Below are 19,937 nucleotides of genomic sequence, written 5' to 3'. Positions count from 1 at the left end.
CGAAGCCTCACTCACCACGACCACCAGTGTCTCCCTGCTGCGGGAGGAGACTGCAGCTGAGCTGTATGAACCGATACCGACTCTAGTTATCCGAGACACGATCCAACAGGTCCACGTAAATGGTGCATGATGCGAAAATACAGCCTCTCGTCACACATGACAATACTCTGCCATCTCGTGATAACAGTGGTATTTACCAAAGGACTCTTCCGGGCGTAACCCTGCTTCTGGCATTCTCATAAATGAGATACCAGAAATTGTGACCAATCTGAATATACAGGCAACAGCAGATACGATTGAGACCTTTCTAGGGGGTTCTAATGCTGAGCCCTGGTGGCCCTTGGATCCCAAAGGCCTGTCTCACTAAAGGTTAATGGGTAAATGAGTGGGATAAGAATGCAGTTGGCGGGGTCAACACACGAGTCTTTATCAGCTGTAAACCCCTTGGGTACAGGGGGTCTAAGGAAACTGCCAGGCATGACGCTGTACTCCAGAGTATCTGACAACGGCAGTGACGAATATTTCTAGCCAAAGCGAACAGTCTGGAACTGGTAAGTGCTACTAAAAATTGGTAGCATTTTTGACTGATCTTTGATGTGAATGTATCTCCACTTATGTTTTCTCTATCAGCCAAGGATTAAATTGATGTAGGTTTCGTATTAGGGCATTCTTTGAGTCAAGCACAGTTAGCATAATTAGGTTAAGGAGAAGTGGGCGGTGGTAACATTGGGATGGGTTGCCTCGGCCATTCGTTGCAGCTCTTCTCGAAACCAAGTTACGATAAAATGGCATATCGATTTCCCTATGGCTCTTGGGAGTTCATTTCGGTGGAGACTGAACCCTTAAGGGAGCATGTACTCCATTAAATCCGGCATGTTAAACAATTGTAGCAGGTTTTAGCTTACTAGAACTTGTGTCCTATATCACATTTCGTATTGCCATACAAACCAGTAACTATATTGCCTCCCTCACCAAATTTCCCATTGTCAACCTCACCACAATTTGCATTGCCTCACTCACTAAAACTCGAATTGCCAACCTTACCACATTATTCAAAATCCCCCTTATCACCATAATCATAGGCCCTCTCACCTTACTCACCCAAAATTCACACAGCCTCCATTACCATAACTCGAATATCCTACCTCACTTACTCTGCCATATATTCTCCCACCCCCTCTCGCATAGCCACTTCTAGATTCACTTAATACTTAAAGTAAATATTTCTTTGATACAAATTGAAAAATTGTATTTTAATAAATTTATAATTTATTTATTTTCATTTTTGTACATATATAATGTGCTTTAGTTCATTTTACTGAAATATATTACAATATTTCAAGACAAGTACAGGTTTATAGTAAAAAAAAATTACATAGTCATTTAGTATATGTGTAACAAAACACACCTACAGACTTCCTCTTGTTTTTAGGGTTTATATATGCATTGGAAATTAAATTAAATTATCTATAAAGTTGGATTAAATATCTTTTATAGTACAGATACACAAATATATTATTACAAAACTGTAAATGCCACAGAAAATAATGTAGGTTTGTAATGGTGGCATGATGAGGGTGAGAAGGGTGTTACCGATATGCGCGACGACACCGGCCTCCAGCGAGTCAGCGGAGACAACTGCACTGGGCGCCTCACAGCGCCGCCACTCGCCCACCTTCAGTTTGTACTCGGGCTGATCTCCGCCATCTACACGCCTGGCGCAGTCTGGCCTTGGCCAGCAGGGCCGCATCTCCGTCAGCTGCAACATGCCGGGCGACCACTGCCTCTACCACCTGCCCGCAGCCATTATGACATGCATACAGGAGGTGCATTTCTCCCTTCATCACCTGGCCCGTGACTTACTAATCGCCTGCCCTGCTTTCCCGCACCCAGCATCAAGACCAAGTGTCCACATGAGTTCTGACGGCGTGCAGATTGGCTGCCTTGCCTTACATGTTAGACAAGAAGGGATTGGCAACATGTCACCCGCATGCGCAGACACCCAGTGCCAGGTGTCTGGCCGATGATGCTACAGCTGCGATTTCTGAATTGTCAAGGTAGGCTTACTTATGGAGTATCTGCGGTGTGTTATGTGTTATATCACTAAATTGAGGAATGATATGATCGTAAATATTTTATTAGGAGATTTCTATGGTTATTGGAGACTAGTGCTTAAAAAAGGATAATAATTCTAGAAGTGCATACATGCCTCAGTAAATAAAAGTAAGCGAATTTCCTGAAAAGGAATTATAATTTCAGCATGGTGCAGGGGCCACATACCAAACGGTATTATAAACCATGAGATGTTTCAGTGCTTATTGTCAGAATATTGCCCATGATAGTGGTGACAACTATACACACTGGCTTCCATCTACCACAATAATTGTGGTAGATGGAAGCAATATTTTAACCATGTCATGACCAGGCCCAGCATGTGTAATTCCAATGCCACTAGGGGTGGTTATGGATGAATAGGTGAACTATTTACAATTAGATACCTTGTCATACTGAGAGAATTTAGGGTCAAATGACTTGAACTGGGAAATTTTTGCTCATAGACTGGATTTCAGGTATAACCATGCGATATTGCGAGTGCAGTGTCAGAGGGAACTGTACTGTTATGGACAGACAAATGGTCAAAACATCGAAATATATATCATAAAGAATAAATCAGTTTTTCTAATTTCTCAATCCTAATATGACATGTATCGAATTAATACCTTTCACTATAGAGCTTCTGCTTCTAGAGATCCGCCCATTCCTGAATGGGGCCACACTTGGGACTGACTGTTTTTACTCATGTTCATGCGACATCGAGTGGGACTTACATGCAGTTTGGATCAAGGTCACTACCAATATATACCAGCAGATGGAACTCATACTGCAATTCAACACCTCTCCTGCATGATGAATAACTCCGATTGTGGTTTTAAAAAGCAGGAAGGGCCCATTAGGGGATTAGGGCCAGCATTATGACCAGACCACTAAGCCAGGCACATACCATCTTTTGGAAGGGTGGATTCCATCAGAGACCAGACATCCGAACACCCAGGTATCATCATTGCCCCAAAATCAAGCATAATTGGCACAAGGATTTTCCAAATTAAAAACAGCAGCCCGAGTGGGGAGAATAATCCAATGGACAGCAATCGATAAATGTGTAACAGGGGTAACCAGCTGGTGGTTCCCCAACTACTGTATCCTGCCAGCTACCCAGGGACCCCCTGAGAAAGCAACCTACACACTGCCAGTGCAGCTGACGATAGTCCCAGGAGTGTCATTGATGGCACCAGTGCTATGACCCACACTAAGCCCTCATGAAGTGGAAGCTGCTAAGTAGTGTGTGCTACATCAGAGCTGTCTGAGTTCTGAGGCAATGAACCTCATTTGCATTTTAATGCTGCTCAGCAGGCAACCTGTCCTCGCTCTGGATGACACCACCGTCAGAACATCTGGTGCCGGATGGGGACCTGGTATATGATGAATGGCCCTGCAGCTAGCCCAGCTGGATGGAGTCAGTACCTAAGTGGGTCATTCAGAATATATGAACCAGATACAAGGATCATTGAGTTACATCAACTACTCTTGTAGTGCTTGTACTTCCGTGGCTGGATAAAGAGGATACATTAATTAAAGTTCGAGTATGTAAGGTAAACATTGGTACTAACAGCCGATGTACAGAATAAGCTCTCCTCGACCCCACATTCCTGTTAATGTGGTCACCTTGAGACAGTTAGGACACAATATTCCCCAGACAGCTAAGGTACAAATAAATGCAGTTCTCTGGCAGCAGCCCTTTATTTTAGTGACCACGAACATTCACACTAAGATAGCCAAGTAAGGAATTTACTACATCCCACACAAACATTTGTATTATAAGCTGCTTGGGTTTGATAGATGAAGAAGCAAAATATCCGGAAGCAGGTGGTTGAGATTCTCAAAGATGGAATGATCTAACTGAGCGAGAGTCCTTAAAATTCCCAAAAAGTATTAGTGGGACAGGATGGCTCAATTCTATTCTAGGTCCATTTCTAATAAATAAAAATGATTGAACCATTTCTGTTCCTCCTCATACGATCAGCATTACCGACAAATTTGCCAAGCTGGGATACACCAAGATGTTCTTATCCCTCGATTTTAATTCGGAGTATTGGCAGTTCATGGTGCAGCCAGAAGACAGAAAGAAGCAAGCCAGTTTTAATTACTTTGATTGGGAGGCATTTCCAATTCATGGGCATGCAATTTGGGCTGAAGAACTCCCCGGCCATATTCCATGCCTTTATGGTGTGGATTTTGGATCCTGGATGAATGCATTGGACCTTTCACTGCTGTAAACATGGACGACAAGACAGCCTTCTCCTGCACTTGGGAAAAGTAAGCTCATCACTTGGTGTTACTATTCGAGTGACTCGCCACATGACCTCACTTGTAACCCAAAGAAGTGCACAACTAGGGCTGTTGAGCTCAAGTGCTTGGGGAACTTAAGTGCTGAGTGCAGCTGTCCCAGTCTGGAGCAACTAGAGCTAATTCAGCAGATGTTAATTCCCAAGACCATGAAACTTCTGCAAAACTCTATGGGTCTCGAGAACTGGTCGCGTACCTTCATACCCAACCTTGCTACATTAATGGCACCAATAAATGACATGCTCTCTCCGAAATGACATTACTGCTATACTGAGGAGGTGCAGGCATCATTCAGGCAAACTAAGCTTTTGTTTCATAATTGCCACCTACTGTCCTGGCTGCGACCTGACTGCACATGTATGTTCAGACTGATCCATGCCACAGAGAATGGGGCCGATGATGTACTAGTTGTTTGAGTCCACTAAATGGAGAATCATCGAATTCAGTGTAACAAGATCATTCCTGCAGAGAGAAGCTACCAGATAAAAAAGTGGAGAGCTATGTGATGGGTTTAGCATTAACTCTCAACTCTCACCACACGTGATGCTTATGTGAACGATGTGCACTGACAGTAAGTGTTTTTGTGTCTGATGGTACGAAGCAGAAAATAAAAATTTACCTGATGGATTCTTCAGCTAGAGACCTTTGATTTTGATGTGTAACAAATGCGAGGAAAGTAAAATCAGCCAGCTAATCAGTCACCCAGACCCAAATATCTTCTTGGAGTGTTAAAACTGGAAGTATGTGTTTTTGCTGAATCACCCGACCTTGTAACAGAAATACTTAAAGACATGTTATTTGCAATTCAGACATTACGAATGTCCTGAATGTGCATTGACCCTGGACACTGCTGGAGATCGCAGACTCATCACATAGGGCCGCTCGGAGAACTGTGTGTTGAACTGACCTAGACTGGGCATGAATACTTGTGTTAAGTGTTGTATTGACCTGCGGACAAGGCTTGCCGCCGAACATGGGCGCCACAAGCACGGTGCGCACTCGTGTCTGGTTGGAGGGATGGCCGCCCTCGCCACAGTGGTCGCAGGAGCTCCACTCTGAGAACTGGCTGGTCACACAGTCTTGTGGCCGTGGCAGCCGACAGAAGCGGACTGGGTCAGGCTTGCGCGCTACCGTGAAACAGTTGTCCTCATCCACGGGTCGATGCACCTGCACACGACACCAAGGGCTGAACGGTACACGGTATTGTCAATGATTCAACCTCTTGAAACAGCCGGGTTTTCACACTTGTTGATAATTCGCAATTATTTTATCCCATTTCTCTCTCTATCTCTTTCTTTCTATCACAGGGTGGTACACAACGTTTCACTCATTGTTTAATTAAACTCTTTTAATTTAATGAATTGTTCAAAATATAATAATTTTTTGCATGTACATTCAAATTGTTATAATTTCATATTTATTTTTTTGTTTTGTCTGTACTTTATTTTGAGTAATGATTTTTAAACCATTCTTAAATTAATTATTTTTTTTAAGTCCTAATTATTAATGAAGTCTCATTTTATTTGTAAAATTAATTAAAATTAATATATGTAAATAACACAGATTGTACGTTATAGGAAGCCGTTATTAATAAAAAAATACTTTTTAATCTATTCTTAATAATTATTATGTAAATAAGAAATATATAAATTATTTTACTATATAACAAACATATTTTTAACCACTATTGTTAGTTTAAAATTTCTTTTAAAAATATTTACGAACTATTTTATGATCGGAACTAAGTAAAAATTTCATTTAATGGAAAAATAATTATGATAAACGCTTTGCTGTGTGGATTACCTTGTAAGTCACGAAATATTTCAACTCTCTCGTCGGATTATTTTTATCACGAAGTTAAGTCAAGCTGCATCATGCCAGGTACAGTAAACATAATGAACATTACCTAAGCATCCAAAGATTACAAGGTGTTTAGTCTTTAATATTAATTGCTTGAATAAATTTTAAACTATATTTTGTTTAATACAAAAACATTTATAATCATGTACAATAGATTTTAAGAAAAAAAATTGCTCTTGGGCAAAGCATTTTATGACTTGCTTTTCGTGAGTTGACCAGATCCGCTCGTTGTAAATTATTTATAACCTTCGGTTTCTACACCAAATGTAATCTTCTCTCAATATTAGAGTGGTTGTGCACCAGAGTGCATTGATGTCGTCTGCGGGGGGCACTACTACTGGCAACAATGTTTATGGTTTTACACTACTTTTAATTCTTATTGCATGATTATGTTTGTATGAGAACTTGTGTGGAATTAATTAAAATATTATAATTAATTTAAATTTTCCTCGGGCGAAGGTTAGTTCGAAACCATCTCCATCACTTTATTAGCGCAACACTTCAAATTCAGCCACACAGCTACCATAACAACTCAGAACCTACATGTTTTATTATCTGTACACAAAAGTAATATTCTTTGATTACTTGTCTGGTTTTTGTAAGTCCAAATCAAGTAGCTGATAATGCATTCCTCTGTAAGCACTATACCACTATAGGCACTATAGGACCAACTTCCACAGAGTTCAAGTAAATTTCGTAATAAGATGTCACTTAATATTCAAGACCTTCCAGTGAAATATTTGGCATATTTTGCAAATATTATAATTTTATTGACAAACTCGCAAACAGACCCTGAGGTTAACTACAGAAAAATACATAATTAGTACGACAAATATATGCATAACAATTTTAACACTCTGAAACAAAAAGTTACTACCTATTGGAAAATATTTGCTATACTCGTCATGAAAAAAGGCACCATACTAATTAAGTCTCGACTACAGCACACGTATTCTTAATCATCTTCGCGATAGACAATTATGGTTGGGTTAGTTGACCTATTGTATTGAAGCAAGGGCAAGCCCCTTCTAATTAAAAAAAAAATCCTTCACCCCTCATACTTAGCTAGCCTATGGTGTAAACACGTTTTCGCAATTATTTCTGTACCATTATTTTATAAAATAATAATAGTAAGGCATAGCATAAATGTGGTACATTAAAAAAAGTGTTTCATTGTGGTATATTTTCCTAACATATGATACATGCATACGTTTATGTGCCCTTCATTGATTTTAATCCCCCCCCCCTTTTTTTTCTAAAAAATTGAAAGCTCTATTGATACATCACTAAATTTTTACTTCATATAGTTTTAATAGTGATTTGACCTTCAGTTGCTATTCTGAAGAGATTTGTCACTGTTAAAATATATTTCTTAACTATGTTTTGCTTTGTTAATTAATTTTCGTGATATAACTTCTCACAGCTCTTACTGCCCACGAGGAGAGCTGCCTGGTGTTACTGTAGTAGATGTGCGTGGGGCGACATTGAAGTTCAGCAGAGCACTGTATTAGGCTGCTTCTAAATATTCAGAAATTGAATAATTAATTCCTAAAAGTGTTATTCTTATTCAATTTCAAAAGTTTGTGTTAAGAGAGTTTACATTATTACAAAAAAAATGCTTATTTAAATAGTTCATCAAGTATTATTTTAACATAGAAAATATTAAAGAATAGCTAAAGAAAACTAAAATTGAATTTTTTGTGGGTGATTTATTGTATGTTAAGAGACAAGTCTGCATTATCACATACACCATTGCGTTGTGAACTTTAGATTTCATAGCAAAGTTTGTCAAATGTTTTGAAGCATAAATGGTTAATAAATAAATATTTTAAAAAAATTACGAAGAATTCATAAACTCTAAATTGGTCAAAACCTAAACGAAAAATGCATATCTAATATTAGATATGTACCTCACAAAAAAAAGACTAACCTTGTTAGAATCGTGCGCCACCAGCACGCAAGTCACATTCCTCTGCTTGACGCCCAGGCTCTCGCGATCAGGGTCCAGCGGCGAGGAAGAGATGCCTCCAGCTGCCACAGGCAGGCAAGGACCCCACTCTCCTGGCTGCCACTGCAACTTGTCTGCAACCAGTAGTGCCTCCCATCAGCCTGTCTGCCCGATGTATTTCACAAAAAAACAGCCTGATCATTGATCACCATAGATTGCAGGTGTGTACCTACCTATCCGGCACTAAATGTGTGTGTGCACAGATAGGTAACTGTCTGTCAATGTGTGTTTGTATTTTTCTGGAGTACCACCCACGATGTTATTGACAATCTAGTTTGTAGAAAACTGCGTGTCATTTTTTTAAATTGTAGCACATGCTGCATTTTATGTACTGTATGCTTAACACAAGTAGTGTGGGTAATGTTTTATGTGGTAAAGTTTTAAAATATGTTTTATATTATTAATTTATGATTGTAAAATATCATGTTGAGAATTTTTTGTAAGTATGGATTCTAAGAAATATGTACAGTTCATGTGATCAATACTTGTGTTGTCTGTATTTTGCTGTGCTTGCGGCATTCTTGGTGGCTTCTTGAAATAAAACCATTTCATATTCTTTCTTTGGAAAATAAAGGCTTTTATTATTTTATTTCTGTTGCCAACCTTAATTAGTTCCTGGTCGGGCTGCTTGTTCTCCTTCGACTCCAAGCCGGGTGTTTATATACCCCTCCAGCCATGTTGAAAATTTAACTGGTGGAATAACTATCAGGCGTGTTGGCGGTGCTCTGTCGATGTATTGTTGGAAGGCATGCCGAAAACAGTTAATCAAAGCAAGAAAGGGAAGACATATATCTCTGCAATGCGTTACTAAAGGAGGGTGAAACTCACCCGTAATAATGCTAACGATTGATAGTTTGCAAACTGAAATCTTGGCAGAGATAACGAAAAAATAATGGTTTTCTAAATGTACTAAACTTGTCCCACTTATAGCATTCCATGTTGCTTCATCTAAATGTAATACTTTTTTCACACAGTAATATTTTATAAGTTAGAAAAGTTTCATTTAATTAGTTTATAATATCATTGAACCTTATTGTCCTGTTAGCCCCCTCTCCCAAATTTACCTAAGAGGGGGATAGTAATACCTTCAAGTTTAAGCGGAAAAAAAAATGTTTCGTGATATGAACATACAGTTATTCACACAAATTAAAATTGGCTGGCAATCATCAATAAACAATCTGAACATCGATAAGAGTACGTTTCATACATGTCGATCACCCTCTCTGGAAGCACATGACAACTCAGTAATAGCCAGCTGAATGAAAATCACAAAAGACTGTCACAAATGTTGAATTTAAAATTTAAGAATTTCCACTTATCTGCCATTTAAAATATTTGATATGACAAGCCTTGAATTGTAGAATCATTACCAACTTCTAATAAAAAAATGTTTATTCACTGGGAATAATATAGAAAATATATCATATATAATATTTACAAGATACAGCCCAATGATTCAAAAATTTTACATATTTAAAACTTTTAAAGCTTTGAGATAAATATCACAGTAATGTAAAGCTAATTATATGAATTTATATACAAATACTAGAAATTTTATAAATGTGCTAAGACCTCAATATGGATAATCCTTAACTTAATCTTGGCTACCAAATATAAAAGTTTCTACAATTTTACAGTGGCATTAATTACTATGCATTGTCAACGACTGGCTTATTCAAATAATTATGTCAAAATAAAAGAAACCTTGAGTAACTACACCACCAACAGATGTAGATACAATCACCATCGTAACTCGCCTTAAACAGTCTTATATCGTTGGCTGCACCGCACGAGTAGTTCCACTCGTCCTGGGCGCTAGTTTGGAAGACGCTCGTCGTGGAATGGACTCGCCGACTGGTTAACGAGCACACCGCCAACGGTCACCGCAAGTATCAGTCTCGTTCCGCCGGTAACCTCTGATGTCTCCAATATTTCCAAGTCGGGGTCTTAACATTCCAGCATATGCCGGACCTGAACAACTTCTCTTTACCACGACTTGTTACTAAGCAGACATTACCAAGGTCGAACAACTACCAAGGTACGAGGAACTCGCTACGTTTGCAGCATCTCTTCCAGGCACTGACTGTTACTATGGTGGTGAACATCAGCAAACACAAACTTGTTGCAAAAACTCGTCATGTTAATTTTAAATATTCTCTTTTTGTTACTGTTAAGTTTGTAAACAAAGTCTCCTGAAATGTTGTTTGTCAAAATAATGAATGCCTCTAACGCGCACACCTGCCTGCCTCAGGCCTGCAGACTACTCGTACTTAAACTGGTCGGTAATTATTTTAGTAGAACGCGTTTCCAATACTACTCGCTTTTTACTTGCACTCGTGTACCTCCACTTTAACTTAAATCGTGTAACGAGACTGAAAATAAGGTAATACTTTGTTCCAAACTTGAACCTGTCCTCTGACACGGACTCCACTTTAACTTTTTACTTTTCAAATTTAGCAGGGTTACCATAGTTTAAGTCTAGATGTGGACAGCTGATGCCATTGACGAGGCGAGGCAGTGACGGCGAAAAGATGTTTCTTGTTGGACTGTCTTCGGAGGTCTCTCTTCGATGGCTTCGCTGGCGAGGTATATGTACCCCTCTTGCTGAACAGACATGTCTTTGCCACTCTTCAACACACTAGCTTCGAGGCTTCCACGAAGCTTCCGTTTCCGCGGTGGTCGAAACGGCCGCGCCTAGGCTCGGGTGCTCACTGAGCGCCGCGGGTGGTGGTGTGTTGCGGGATGGTATCCGTGCAAAATCCAGACTGGTTACAGATTATCAGCGTTCATAGTTTACTCTATAGTAGTTATACTTATATTTGATACTATAAAAGTAGTAATAAGCCTCACACAATTAAAGAAAAAATAATAGCTTTTCAAAACAAAAAAAATGGTTCGTGCTGTCAAATAGTAATAATTCAAAAAGTTAATCAGCTAATAAGTACCAAATACCAATGCAACAATCAAATATGCAGCATGTGTGGTACTGACCTTTGTGATGTCGACATGCTGTAAAGCAGGACTTGCTGTGTGTTGGTGTCTTTTGTACCTCGCACAGGTACTGCAGCACAGTGCGACCGTCACCGTCTGTACAGCGCACCTGCCTTTGACGACGACCTTCGCCACAGCCACCTGGTGCATAGCAGCTGCCCCAGTTCCCTGCAACATTACTACAGTTCTGAAACAACACACCAGGCGGGATACTGCAACACAGTCACAATTTTCACAGAGAACCTGACTCTGAAGACGACCTTCACCACGGCCACCCGGTGAAATGCAACTCTACTAGTTCACTACAACATTATATTAATTATGAAGCAACACATCAGACATGATAGTGCAGCTCATTGAGACTGTTACCATATGTACAGCGCACCTGCTTTTGACTACACCCTTCACTACAGACACCTGGTGAAATGCAGCTGCCTAAATTCACTGCATTTGTACTCTAGTTATACAAAAACCTGCCAGGCAGAGTACAGTAGCACAGTGTGAAAATAACTATATCTACAGCACACATGCCTATTACTACGAAATACAACAAAGCCACCTTTAACTAAATATGACTTTCACCACAGCCACCCTGTCCATATAATGTGCCCCAATCACCTAGAACACTAATCTTGTATAAGAAAACAGGCCAGGTAAATTTATGTAGTACAGTTTGGCCATAACCAAATGCACATCATACTGGCCTAAAATGACAACCTTCGCTACAGCCACCCAGTGCACATGAGCTACCGCAGTTTCCTGCAAAATTACTCTAGATCTAAAGCCACTGCCAGGCAAAGTACTGCAGCTTAGTACGACCAGCCCGAACTGCACAACACACCAGAAAGTGACGACGAACTTTACCAAAGCCACCAAGTGCATAGCATCTGCCCCAGTACCCTGCAGCATTACTCTAGTTCTGAAGCAACACGTCCGGATACTGCAGCACAGTGCGATCATAACCATCTTTACACTGACTTGTCTCTGACAACACGTTTTACCATGATCTCCTGATTAAACGCAATCCTACAAGTTCATTGCTATTTAACTTCATTTCTGAAGCTACCCGCCAGGTATAGTTCTGCAGCACTGTGCGAATGTTACACTCTGTACAATGCACCTGACCTTCATCACAACTATTTCCCTGCAACATAACTAGTATCGAAGAAACACACCAGGCAGAGAACTGAATCACAGTGTGTGCGTTACCAAGTGTTCAGCCCACCTTACTCTGTTTAGGACCTTCACCTCAGCCACCTGGTGCGTATTATCTTCCCCAATCATCTGCAAAAATAATATATTTCTGAAGGCAACACACCATGAAGAGTAATGCAGCACAGTACGACTGTCAACATGTGCACTGCACACCTGCCTCTGAGGATGACTATCATTACAGCCACCTGGTGAAATGCAGCCTCCCAGTTCCCTGCAGCATAACTTTATTTCTGTCGCTACCCTCCCGACAAAGTACTATTACAGTGAACAATCATCTGCCATGCTCACTTGCGTCTGATGACAAACCCATTACATATATCTGTTAAAAATCAAGATTCCCAGTTCCCTGCAACATAACTGTAGTATTAAAGAAACCTGCCAGGAGGAATACTGCAACACAGTGTGACCTTAAAAATATGAACAGTGCAACTGAAGCCAGCTGATAGGCGCACACATTACCGCCATGCTACCAAGACCATTAGAGAACAATGAAGGAATGCAAGTCTTATTATAATCATGGCAAAACCTGTGTTTTTAGGTAATTTAAAACTTGGGATTACTTTTCACTGTGACTACTTTAGTTTCCAGGGTAATAATTGTCTGTCATAATTATCTATCATAAATTTATTTTGGCACACTGATACATTTGGTATGTACCCTTATATTTACCAAAGTGACGATGTACGGGTTTATGTTACTAAACGTGCGTCCGCCATATTTTCGAGGTTTCTGAGACTTCTGCGCAGACGCAGCACCGTTGTCCCGCATTTACGTTCCATTTTCGCGAGATTACACAGGTTAAAAGTGGTATACCGAGGGCTCATATGTTTACACATCAAAAAATGCATTATTTTAGAACTCTCTATTGTGTCTATCTCTTTAACGAGATAAGTATAACTTTCGCGCGTCATTGTGAGGCATTTTGCTATCCATTACACTGTATTACACCTGTTAAAAAGTAAAACATTAAGTAAACACTTAAAAAAATGTTATATAATCTCCGTGCCTAGGAATGTCAGGATTGTAAAGAGAGCCTAGTGTATTTTACCGTGACCTTACTGACCTACCTTCCTCACATTGGACCAGCAATGGCGGATGATAATGTCCAGGCTTTGAAGAGCCTAGCAGCTCAAACTGTAAAAGACGTAGAGGAAGAAATATCGCCACAATAAATGAAATTTTGCTGAAAAGGAAAACACAACCCTACCTGTCTTCCACTGGTAGGTCTGATTCTTCAGCTCGTTGTCATCAGTTATGCGTGCTTCCGCCAAGAGCAGCACCAGCGCCAGTGTCGTCCACAAGATGGCAGCCATGCTGCGGTCAGAGGAGCTCCTAGCCTCCCCTAGAGTGGCCGTGGAGCGCCGTCTCTGCCCATCTTCGCACGTGTCTGCAAGCAGCACACAGCTATCTACACCACCGCCAAACACTTCGCTGTAAACATGCGGCGGGAAGGTTGCATCAAATGTAAAGCTCACTCAATATTATTTATAGGAAAACATTTACTACATGTCTTAAATTTTAAATGAAAATTGTATACATGTTAAAAAAAATTGAACACAAAAGTCTTTCAGTAATTACATTTTATGATGATAATAATGTAAGTGATTTTTAAAATAATTGTATTTTTTATAGTTATTTTGATGACGATGTGTATAATAATTTTAATAATTTTTATTATGACGATGACTTTTATTTTGTCGATGAAATCGATTGCAAAAATAAAAAAAGAATTGTAGATTTACTCTTTACTTCCTTAAAATATTTCCTTATTTTGATTCTATCGCAGAAAAATTTTTAATCCATATTATGTTATAGAAGATACACTTATACACTAAGCCTGAACAAAAATGTTTTTCCCTCATGCAAACTTCGCTTGTTTATTTCATTATAAACTTCCATTTGACTTTGTTTTAATTTGTATTTGGTCAATATATTCGTACTATAAATACTCACTCCACATTTACATCCGAAAAGAGACTCTTTCAATGAAGAGCATTCTTTTTTATGCACCATTTATCTAGAAATTATCTTGTTGCAAAGCCTAAAAACAATTACGATATTCTTTCCGGCCATTAGGAAATTACCATGGAAGGAATAAAATAGTCATTAATTGGTCATTTATCTCGCAAGAGGCTCAAAGGCCGTACTTTTCGTAGCGGGGAATACAGGTGTATACAAACGCGACTTTTGCCTTGAGTATTAGCACAACATGACCGCGAACGCCCACAAACTCCACTCTTTGTTGACTGATGAGCTATTTTCAGAGTCCCTCCGCCTTCGTATTGACAGACACTCTCATCCGGGTGGCAGTACACCTTCGCGCGACAGGGACTGTCATCTCGTGGCACCATCTGCACAGAGCACCTTTAACTAAATATGACTTCCACCGCAGCCACGCTGAGCATATCATTTGACCCAATCACCAGAAACAATAATATAGTATAAAGGCAACAGGCCAGGCAAAGTTATGCAGCACAGTGCGACTTTAACCAAATGCACACGACGACCTTCGCTAGTCACCCAGTGCACTTCAGCTACCGCAGATCGTGTGGATTCGTACATTTACTTTTCTGCATCGTTCATCTTTGGTTCGAATCCTAGCATCGTGCGTATGGTCCTGGGTTTGTAAGGTCAACATTTTCACTGCATGTTAGAATGTTTTTTTTTTTTGGGGGTATTTGTATATCCATGCAGTATAAATTCTACATCCTATGGTTAATTTATCTTGGTGTAATTTGCAATGTCGTCAATTTCGTAAGAGCTAACAGGTAACTCTATGTCTTGAAAAGTCCTTTCACTTTTCTGGAAGCGGGTCTTGCAGTTATCTTCATCGATATTCGGTATGGCACTATACGTTTGAAAATCTGCGGGTTCAATACGCCATTCACCATCTAAATCAAAAACTGGAAATAGACTGCCCGCAGCTCCGAAGTCTGACCTGTCAACGTGTTATCGACATGACTGACCTATTTTCATAAATGTACAGACAATTATTTTATAAGCAAAAAAAGTTTTTTAGCTAAATTGTTTTTAGTTAAAAATCCAAGGCACAAGCAAACACTGTTTGGTTAGGCAACTGTTCGGTTTCGTATTTGTAGCACAGCGTTGTCCCACGCAGGTACCGTCTAAGTTATGGCGGTCTCAAATCATCGATACTGTCGTAGTACTTGGCCATTTTTCCAGACGTTGTGTATGTTGCCCAGTGCGTTCCACGACCTGTCGACGCATCTAAATTAATCATGGCACATTTTTGAGTATCTGGCTTGCTAGTTAAAGTGCTGTACCCCGGGAGTTGAAACACTTGGTGGTAGTTTTAATTAAGAGCGAGAGAAGTGCTATGCACAAATAAAGTTTTATTTGCAAATTTAATCTCAGAAAAAAAATTGACATTGAACATGTTCTCTGGTTCAAACACTTGGTCTTGTAGTAAAGTTGTACTCATAAACGACTGATTATCTGCGCACAAAAAACAATACGTAATTATACACCTGCAGATATAAGATTTAACACAAATTATTATAAGGCATTTTTTTAATTATTCGTACAGGACTTTTCTGACAATAAAATTAAGGCCTTTTCTTTAATGTTACTTTTTTACAATATTCCTCGAATAAGTCATTGAGACTGTACAATATTATATTACAGTTCACCTAAACTTTAATTAATTATTCATAGTAATAAGCATTAACAACTAAAAAAAAATCATAATTTATATGTTCAGGTACAGTAACTATAAGTTCTAGCTAACTTGTTTTAACTGACATCCCATTCTAAATCATAGAGCATATTATGATAATCTAATAACGTGTTTGCAGCAGTATTATAGAAGTTGTTACAAACATGACGTTTAAGCAGCCTCTGTTTTACGGAGGATTCTGTATGCTCCCTCGATAACGCGAGAAAAGTATGGCTTCGCTAGGCCTCAAGGAGTAGAGAAATCGTACTGCATTATAGTATTTATAAGCTGTAATAAATAGTATTTATCACATTAACAATGATTATTTAAGGTTTTTTATAACTTATGTTAAAAATTTATAATATACTAGCTGCAGTGCCCAGCGTTGCCCGGGCTGAACACAGAGTAAAGGGGAACTGTTTAGAGATCAGATGTAGTTAGTAATTGTCTTCTTAATTTGAATGTAAAGTGTGCAAAATAATTTATATCGCTTTTAGATCCCAACAGACGTTGTTCTGCCTGTTTATAGTTATTTACCTGGTCTGTATGTAATCTAGACTCTATAAAGCAATATAGAAAAAAAACTGAAAAATAAGGGATTACTAATATTGAAAAGATTCCATTATCTAGCTAATGCTCGGCATTCATTGCAATGCCTCATTCAGTTTTGTTTTGTAATATGTTTGAAGTAGTTACACATATACAACTAATCTATCCATGTCTCTAAATATATATTTATCTCTATCTACATCTATAGTCCTATATCTCTCTATCTGTATTTATCTCTTTATATCTACATATATACCTCACACTATCTCTATGTATTCTATATGAGGGTACTGATTGCTTCGTTGTTAATATCACACGGGAGTTTTTTACTTGTATGGGAAAATTAAGAATGATAAGGCATCTAGTGCGTGGCAACAATGTTAATAGTCAATAGGAAATAAACTTCTAGCGCCTGCGGCATTGTCAACACACACTTCGTACGTGTACTGCATGTTGTATCTAACCCCCTCCAACGCATTTGATTCTAAATTGGACTTTTAGTAAGGATCCCTAATTTTATTGATAATATAATATAGCCTATAGCCTTCCTCGATAAATTTACTATCCAACACTGAAAGAATTTTTCAAATCGGACTAGTGGTTCCTGAGATTATAGCGCGTTCAAACAAACAAACAAACTCTTCAGCTTTATAATATTAGTATAGATATTTATTGGTAACCCACCAAACGACTATTCCTCATTACAGGTCAATAACCTCAAGAAAGTTAGGAAGCACTTTGAGAAAAACCAACCGACTACTTTGCAAACACATGACGTAGTATTTTTGTAGCCTATCATATAAATATCGTATGCATAAGCATTAAACCTATAATCTATACATATGTTAGGCCTAAAGCATTTATTAGCATCATACACATATGTTCAACAAGCCTAACATCACTGCATCAGAACAGCTTGCAGCAAACCCCACAGTGCTGCTTTAAGTTAGGCTAAAAACACAGCTAGCGAGATGGCTTGCAACAAAACTAATATCACTGCAAGCAGCAAGGATATCACTACTGACGTGAGCATGACTCACAGCGCTGCGAGGTATTAAGCGTCACGGCTTACAAAAAGGCCTACTGTACGCTGCAGCCAGTTATAAAGAATTGCGAAGGAAAGCACGTGCGCAGTAGGCGGGACTAGGGCATGACGCGGCCCTGGAGCGCTGCTGGTTGCCATGGCGACGCCCGGTTCGTTATCGACGTTAGCCAGCCGCGGCGCGCCCCTGGCGACCGTGCCACGCGTTATTCACCAGCAGGCACATTGCCCTTTGCAACAGCATACATGCTCCTGCCTCATGCTGCCCTTTGCAACAGCATACATGCTCCTGCCTCATGCTTTCCTTTGCAACAGCATACATGCTCCTGCCTCATGCTTTCCTTTGCAACAGCATACATGCTCCTGACACATGCTTTCCTCTGCAACAGCGTACATGATTCTGCCTCATGCTGCCCTTTGCAACAGCATACATGCTCCTGCCTCATGCTGCCCTTTGCAACAGCATACATGCTCCTGACTGCTTTCCTCTGCAACAGCGTACATGCTTCTGCCTCATGCTGCCCTTTGCAACAGCATACATGCTCCTGCCTCATGCTGCCCTTTGCAACAGCATACATGCTCCTGCTTCATGCTGCCCTTTGCAACAGCATACATGCTCCTGCCTCATGCTTTCCTTTGCAACAGCATACATGCTCCTGACTGCTTTCCTCTGCAACAGCGTACATGATTCTGCCTCATGCTGCCCTTTGCAACAGCATACATGCTCCATCCACATGCTGCCCTTTGCAACAGCATACATGCTCCTGCCTCATGCTGCCCTTTGCAACAGCATACATGCTCCTGCCTCATGCTTTCCTTTGCAACAGCATACATGCTCCTGCCTCATGCTGCCCTTTGCAACAGCGTACATTCTCCTGCCTCATGCTGCCCTTTGCAACAGCATACATGCTCCTGCCTCATGCTGCCCTTTGCAACAGCATACATGCTCCTGACACATGCTTTCCTTTGCAACAGCATACATGCTCCTGCCTCATGCTTTCCTTTGCAACAGCATACATGCTCCTGACACATGCTTTCCTCTGCAACAGCGTACATGATTCTGCCTCATGCTGCCCTTTGCAACAGCATACATGCTCCTGCCTCATGCTGCCCTTTGCAACAGCATACATGCTCCTGACTGCTTTCCTCTGCAACAGCGTACATGCTTCTGCCTCATGCTGCCCTTTGCAACAGCACACATGCTCCTACCTCATGCTGCCCTTTGCAACAGCATACATGCTCCTGCCTCATGCTGCCCTTTGCAACAGCATACATGCTCCTGCCTCATGCTTTCCTTTGCAACAGCATACATGCTCCTGACTGCTTTCCTCTGCAACAGCGTACATGATTCTGCCTCATGCTGCCCTTTGCAACAGCATACATGCTCCTGCCTCATACTTTCCTTTCCAATAGCATACATGCTCCTGCCTCATGCTTTCCTTTGCAACAGCATACATGTTCATGACACATGCTTTCCTCTGCAACAGCATACATGCTCCTGCCTCATGCTTTCCTTTGCAACAGCATACATGCTTCTGCCTCATGCTGTCCTTTGCAACAGCATACATGCTCCTGCCTCATGCCTTCCTTTGCAACAGCATTCATGCTCCTGACACATGCTTTCCTCTGCAACAGCATACAAGCTCCTGTCACATGCTGCCATTTGCAACAGCATACATGCTTCTGCCTCATGCTGTCCTTTGCAACAGCATACATGCTCCTGCCTCATGCCTTCCTTTGCAACAGCATTCATGCTCCTGACACATGCTTTCCTCTGCAACAGCATACATGCTCCTGCCTCATGCTTTCCTTTGCAACAGCATACATGCTCCTGCCTCATGCTGCCCTTTGCAACAGCGTACATGCTCCTGCCTCATGCTGCCCTTTGCAACAGCATACATTCTCCTGCCTCATGCTGCCCTTTGCAACAGCATACATGCTCCTGCCTCATGCTTTCCTTTGCAACAGCATACATGCTCCTGCCTCATGCTTTCCTTTGCAACAGCATACATGCTCCTGACACATGCTTTCCTCTGCAACAGCGTACATGATTCTGCCTCATGCTGCCCTTTGCAACAGCATACATGCTCCTGCCTCATGCTGCCCTTTGCAACAGCATACATGCTCCTGACTGCTTTCCTCTGCAACAGCGTACATGCTTCTGCCTCATGCTGCCCTTTGCAACAGCATAC

The 19,937-nt window shown here is 40.4% G+C and overlaps 1 protein-coding gene across 1 annotated transcript in view; it reads right to left on the bottom strand.

Moving 5' to 3' along the window:
* LOC134534506 (thrombospondin type-1 domain-containing protein 7B-like) overlaps nt 1-19,937 on the bottom strand; it is a 41,059-nt gene that overhangs the window by 14,421 nt on the left and 6,701 nt on the right. Inside the window, exons 2-6 of the mRNA XM_063372983.1 lie at nt 13,686-13,865; nt 11,264-11,431; nt 8,195-8,346; nt 5,353-5,571; nt 1,594-1,759 (exon numbers count right to left, since the gene is read on the bottom strand). Of these exons, the coding sequence (XP_063229053.1) occupies nt 1,594-1,759; nt 5,353-5,571; nt 8,195-8,346; nt 11,264-11,431; nt 13,686-13,791 (811 nt within the window). The 5' untranslated portion in view covers nt 13,792-13,865. The remainder of the gene's footprint in view (nt 1-1,593; nt 1,760-5,352; nt 5,572-8,194; nt 8,347-11,263; nt 11,432-13,685; nt 13,866-19,937) is intronic.

Source organism: Bacillus rossius, chromosome 7 (assembly GCF_032445375.1).
Source record: "Bacillus rossius redtenbacheri isolate Brsri chromosome 7, Brsri_v3, whole genome shotgun sequence".
In the NCBI taxonomy this organism is placed as follows: domain Eukaryota; kingdom Metazoa; phylum Arthropoda; class Insecta; order Phasmatodea; family Bacillidae; genus Bacillus; species Bacillus rossius.
This window is presented reverse-complemented; position numbering and strand designations above follow the sequence as displayed.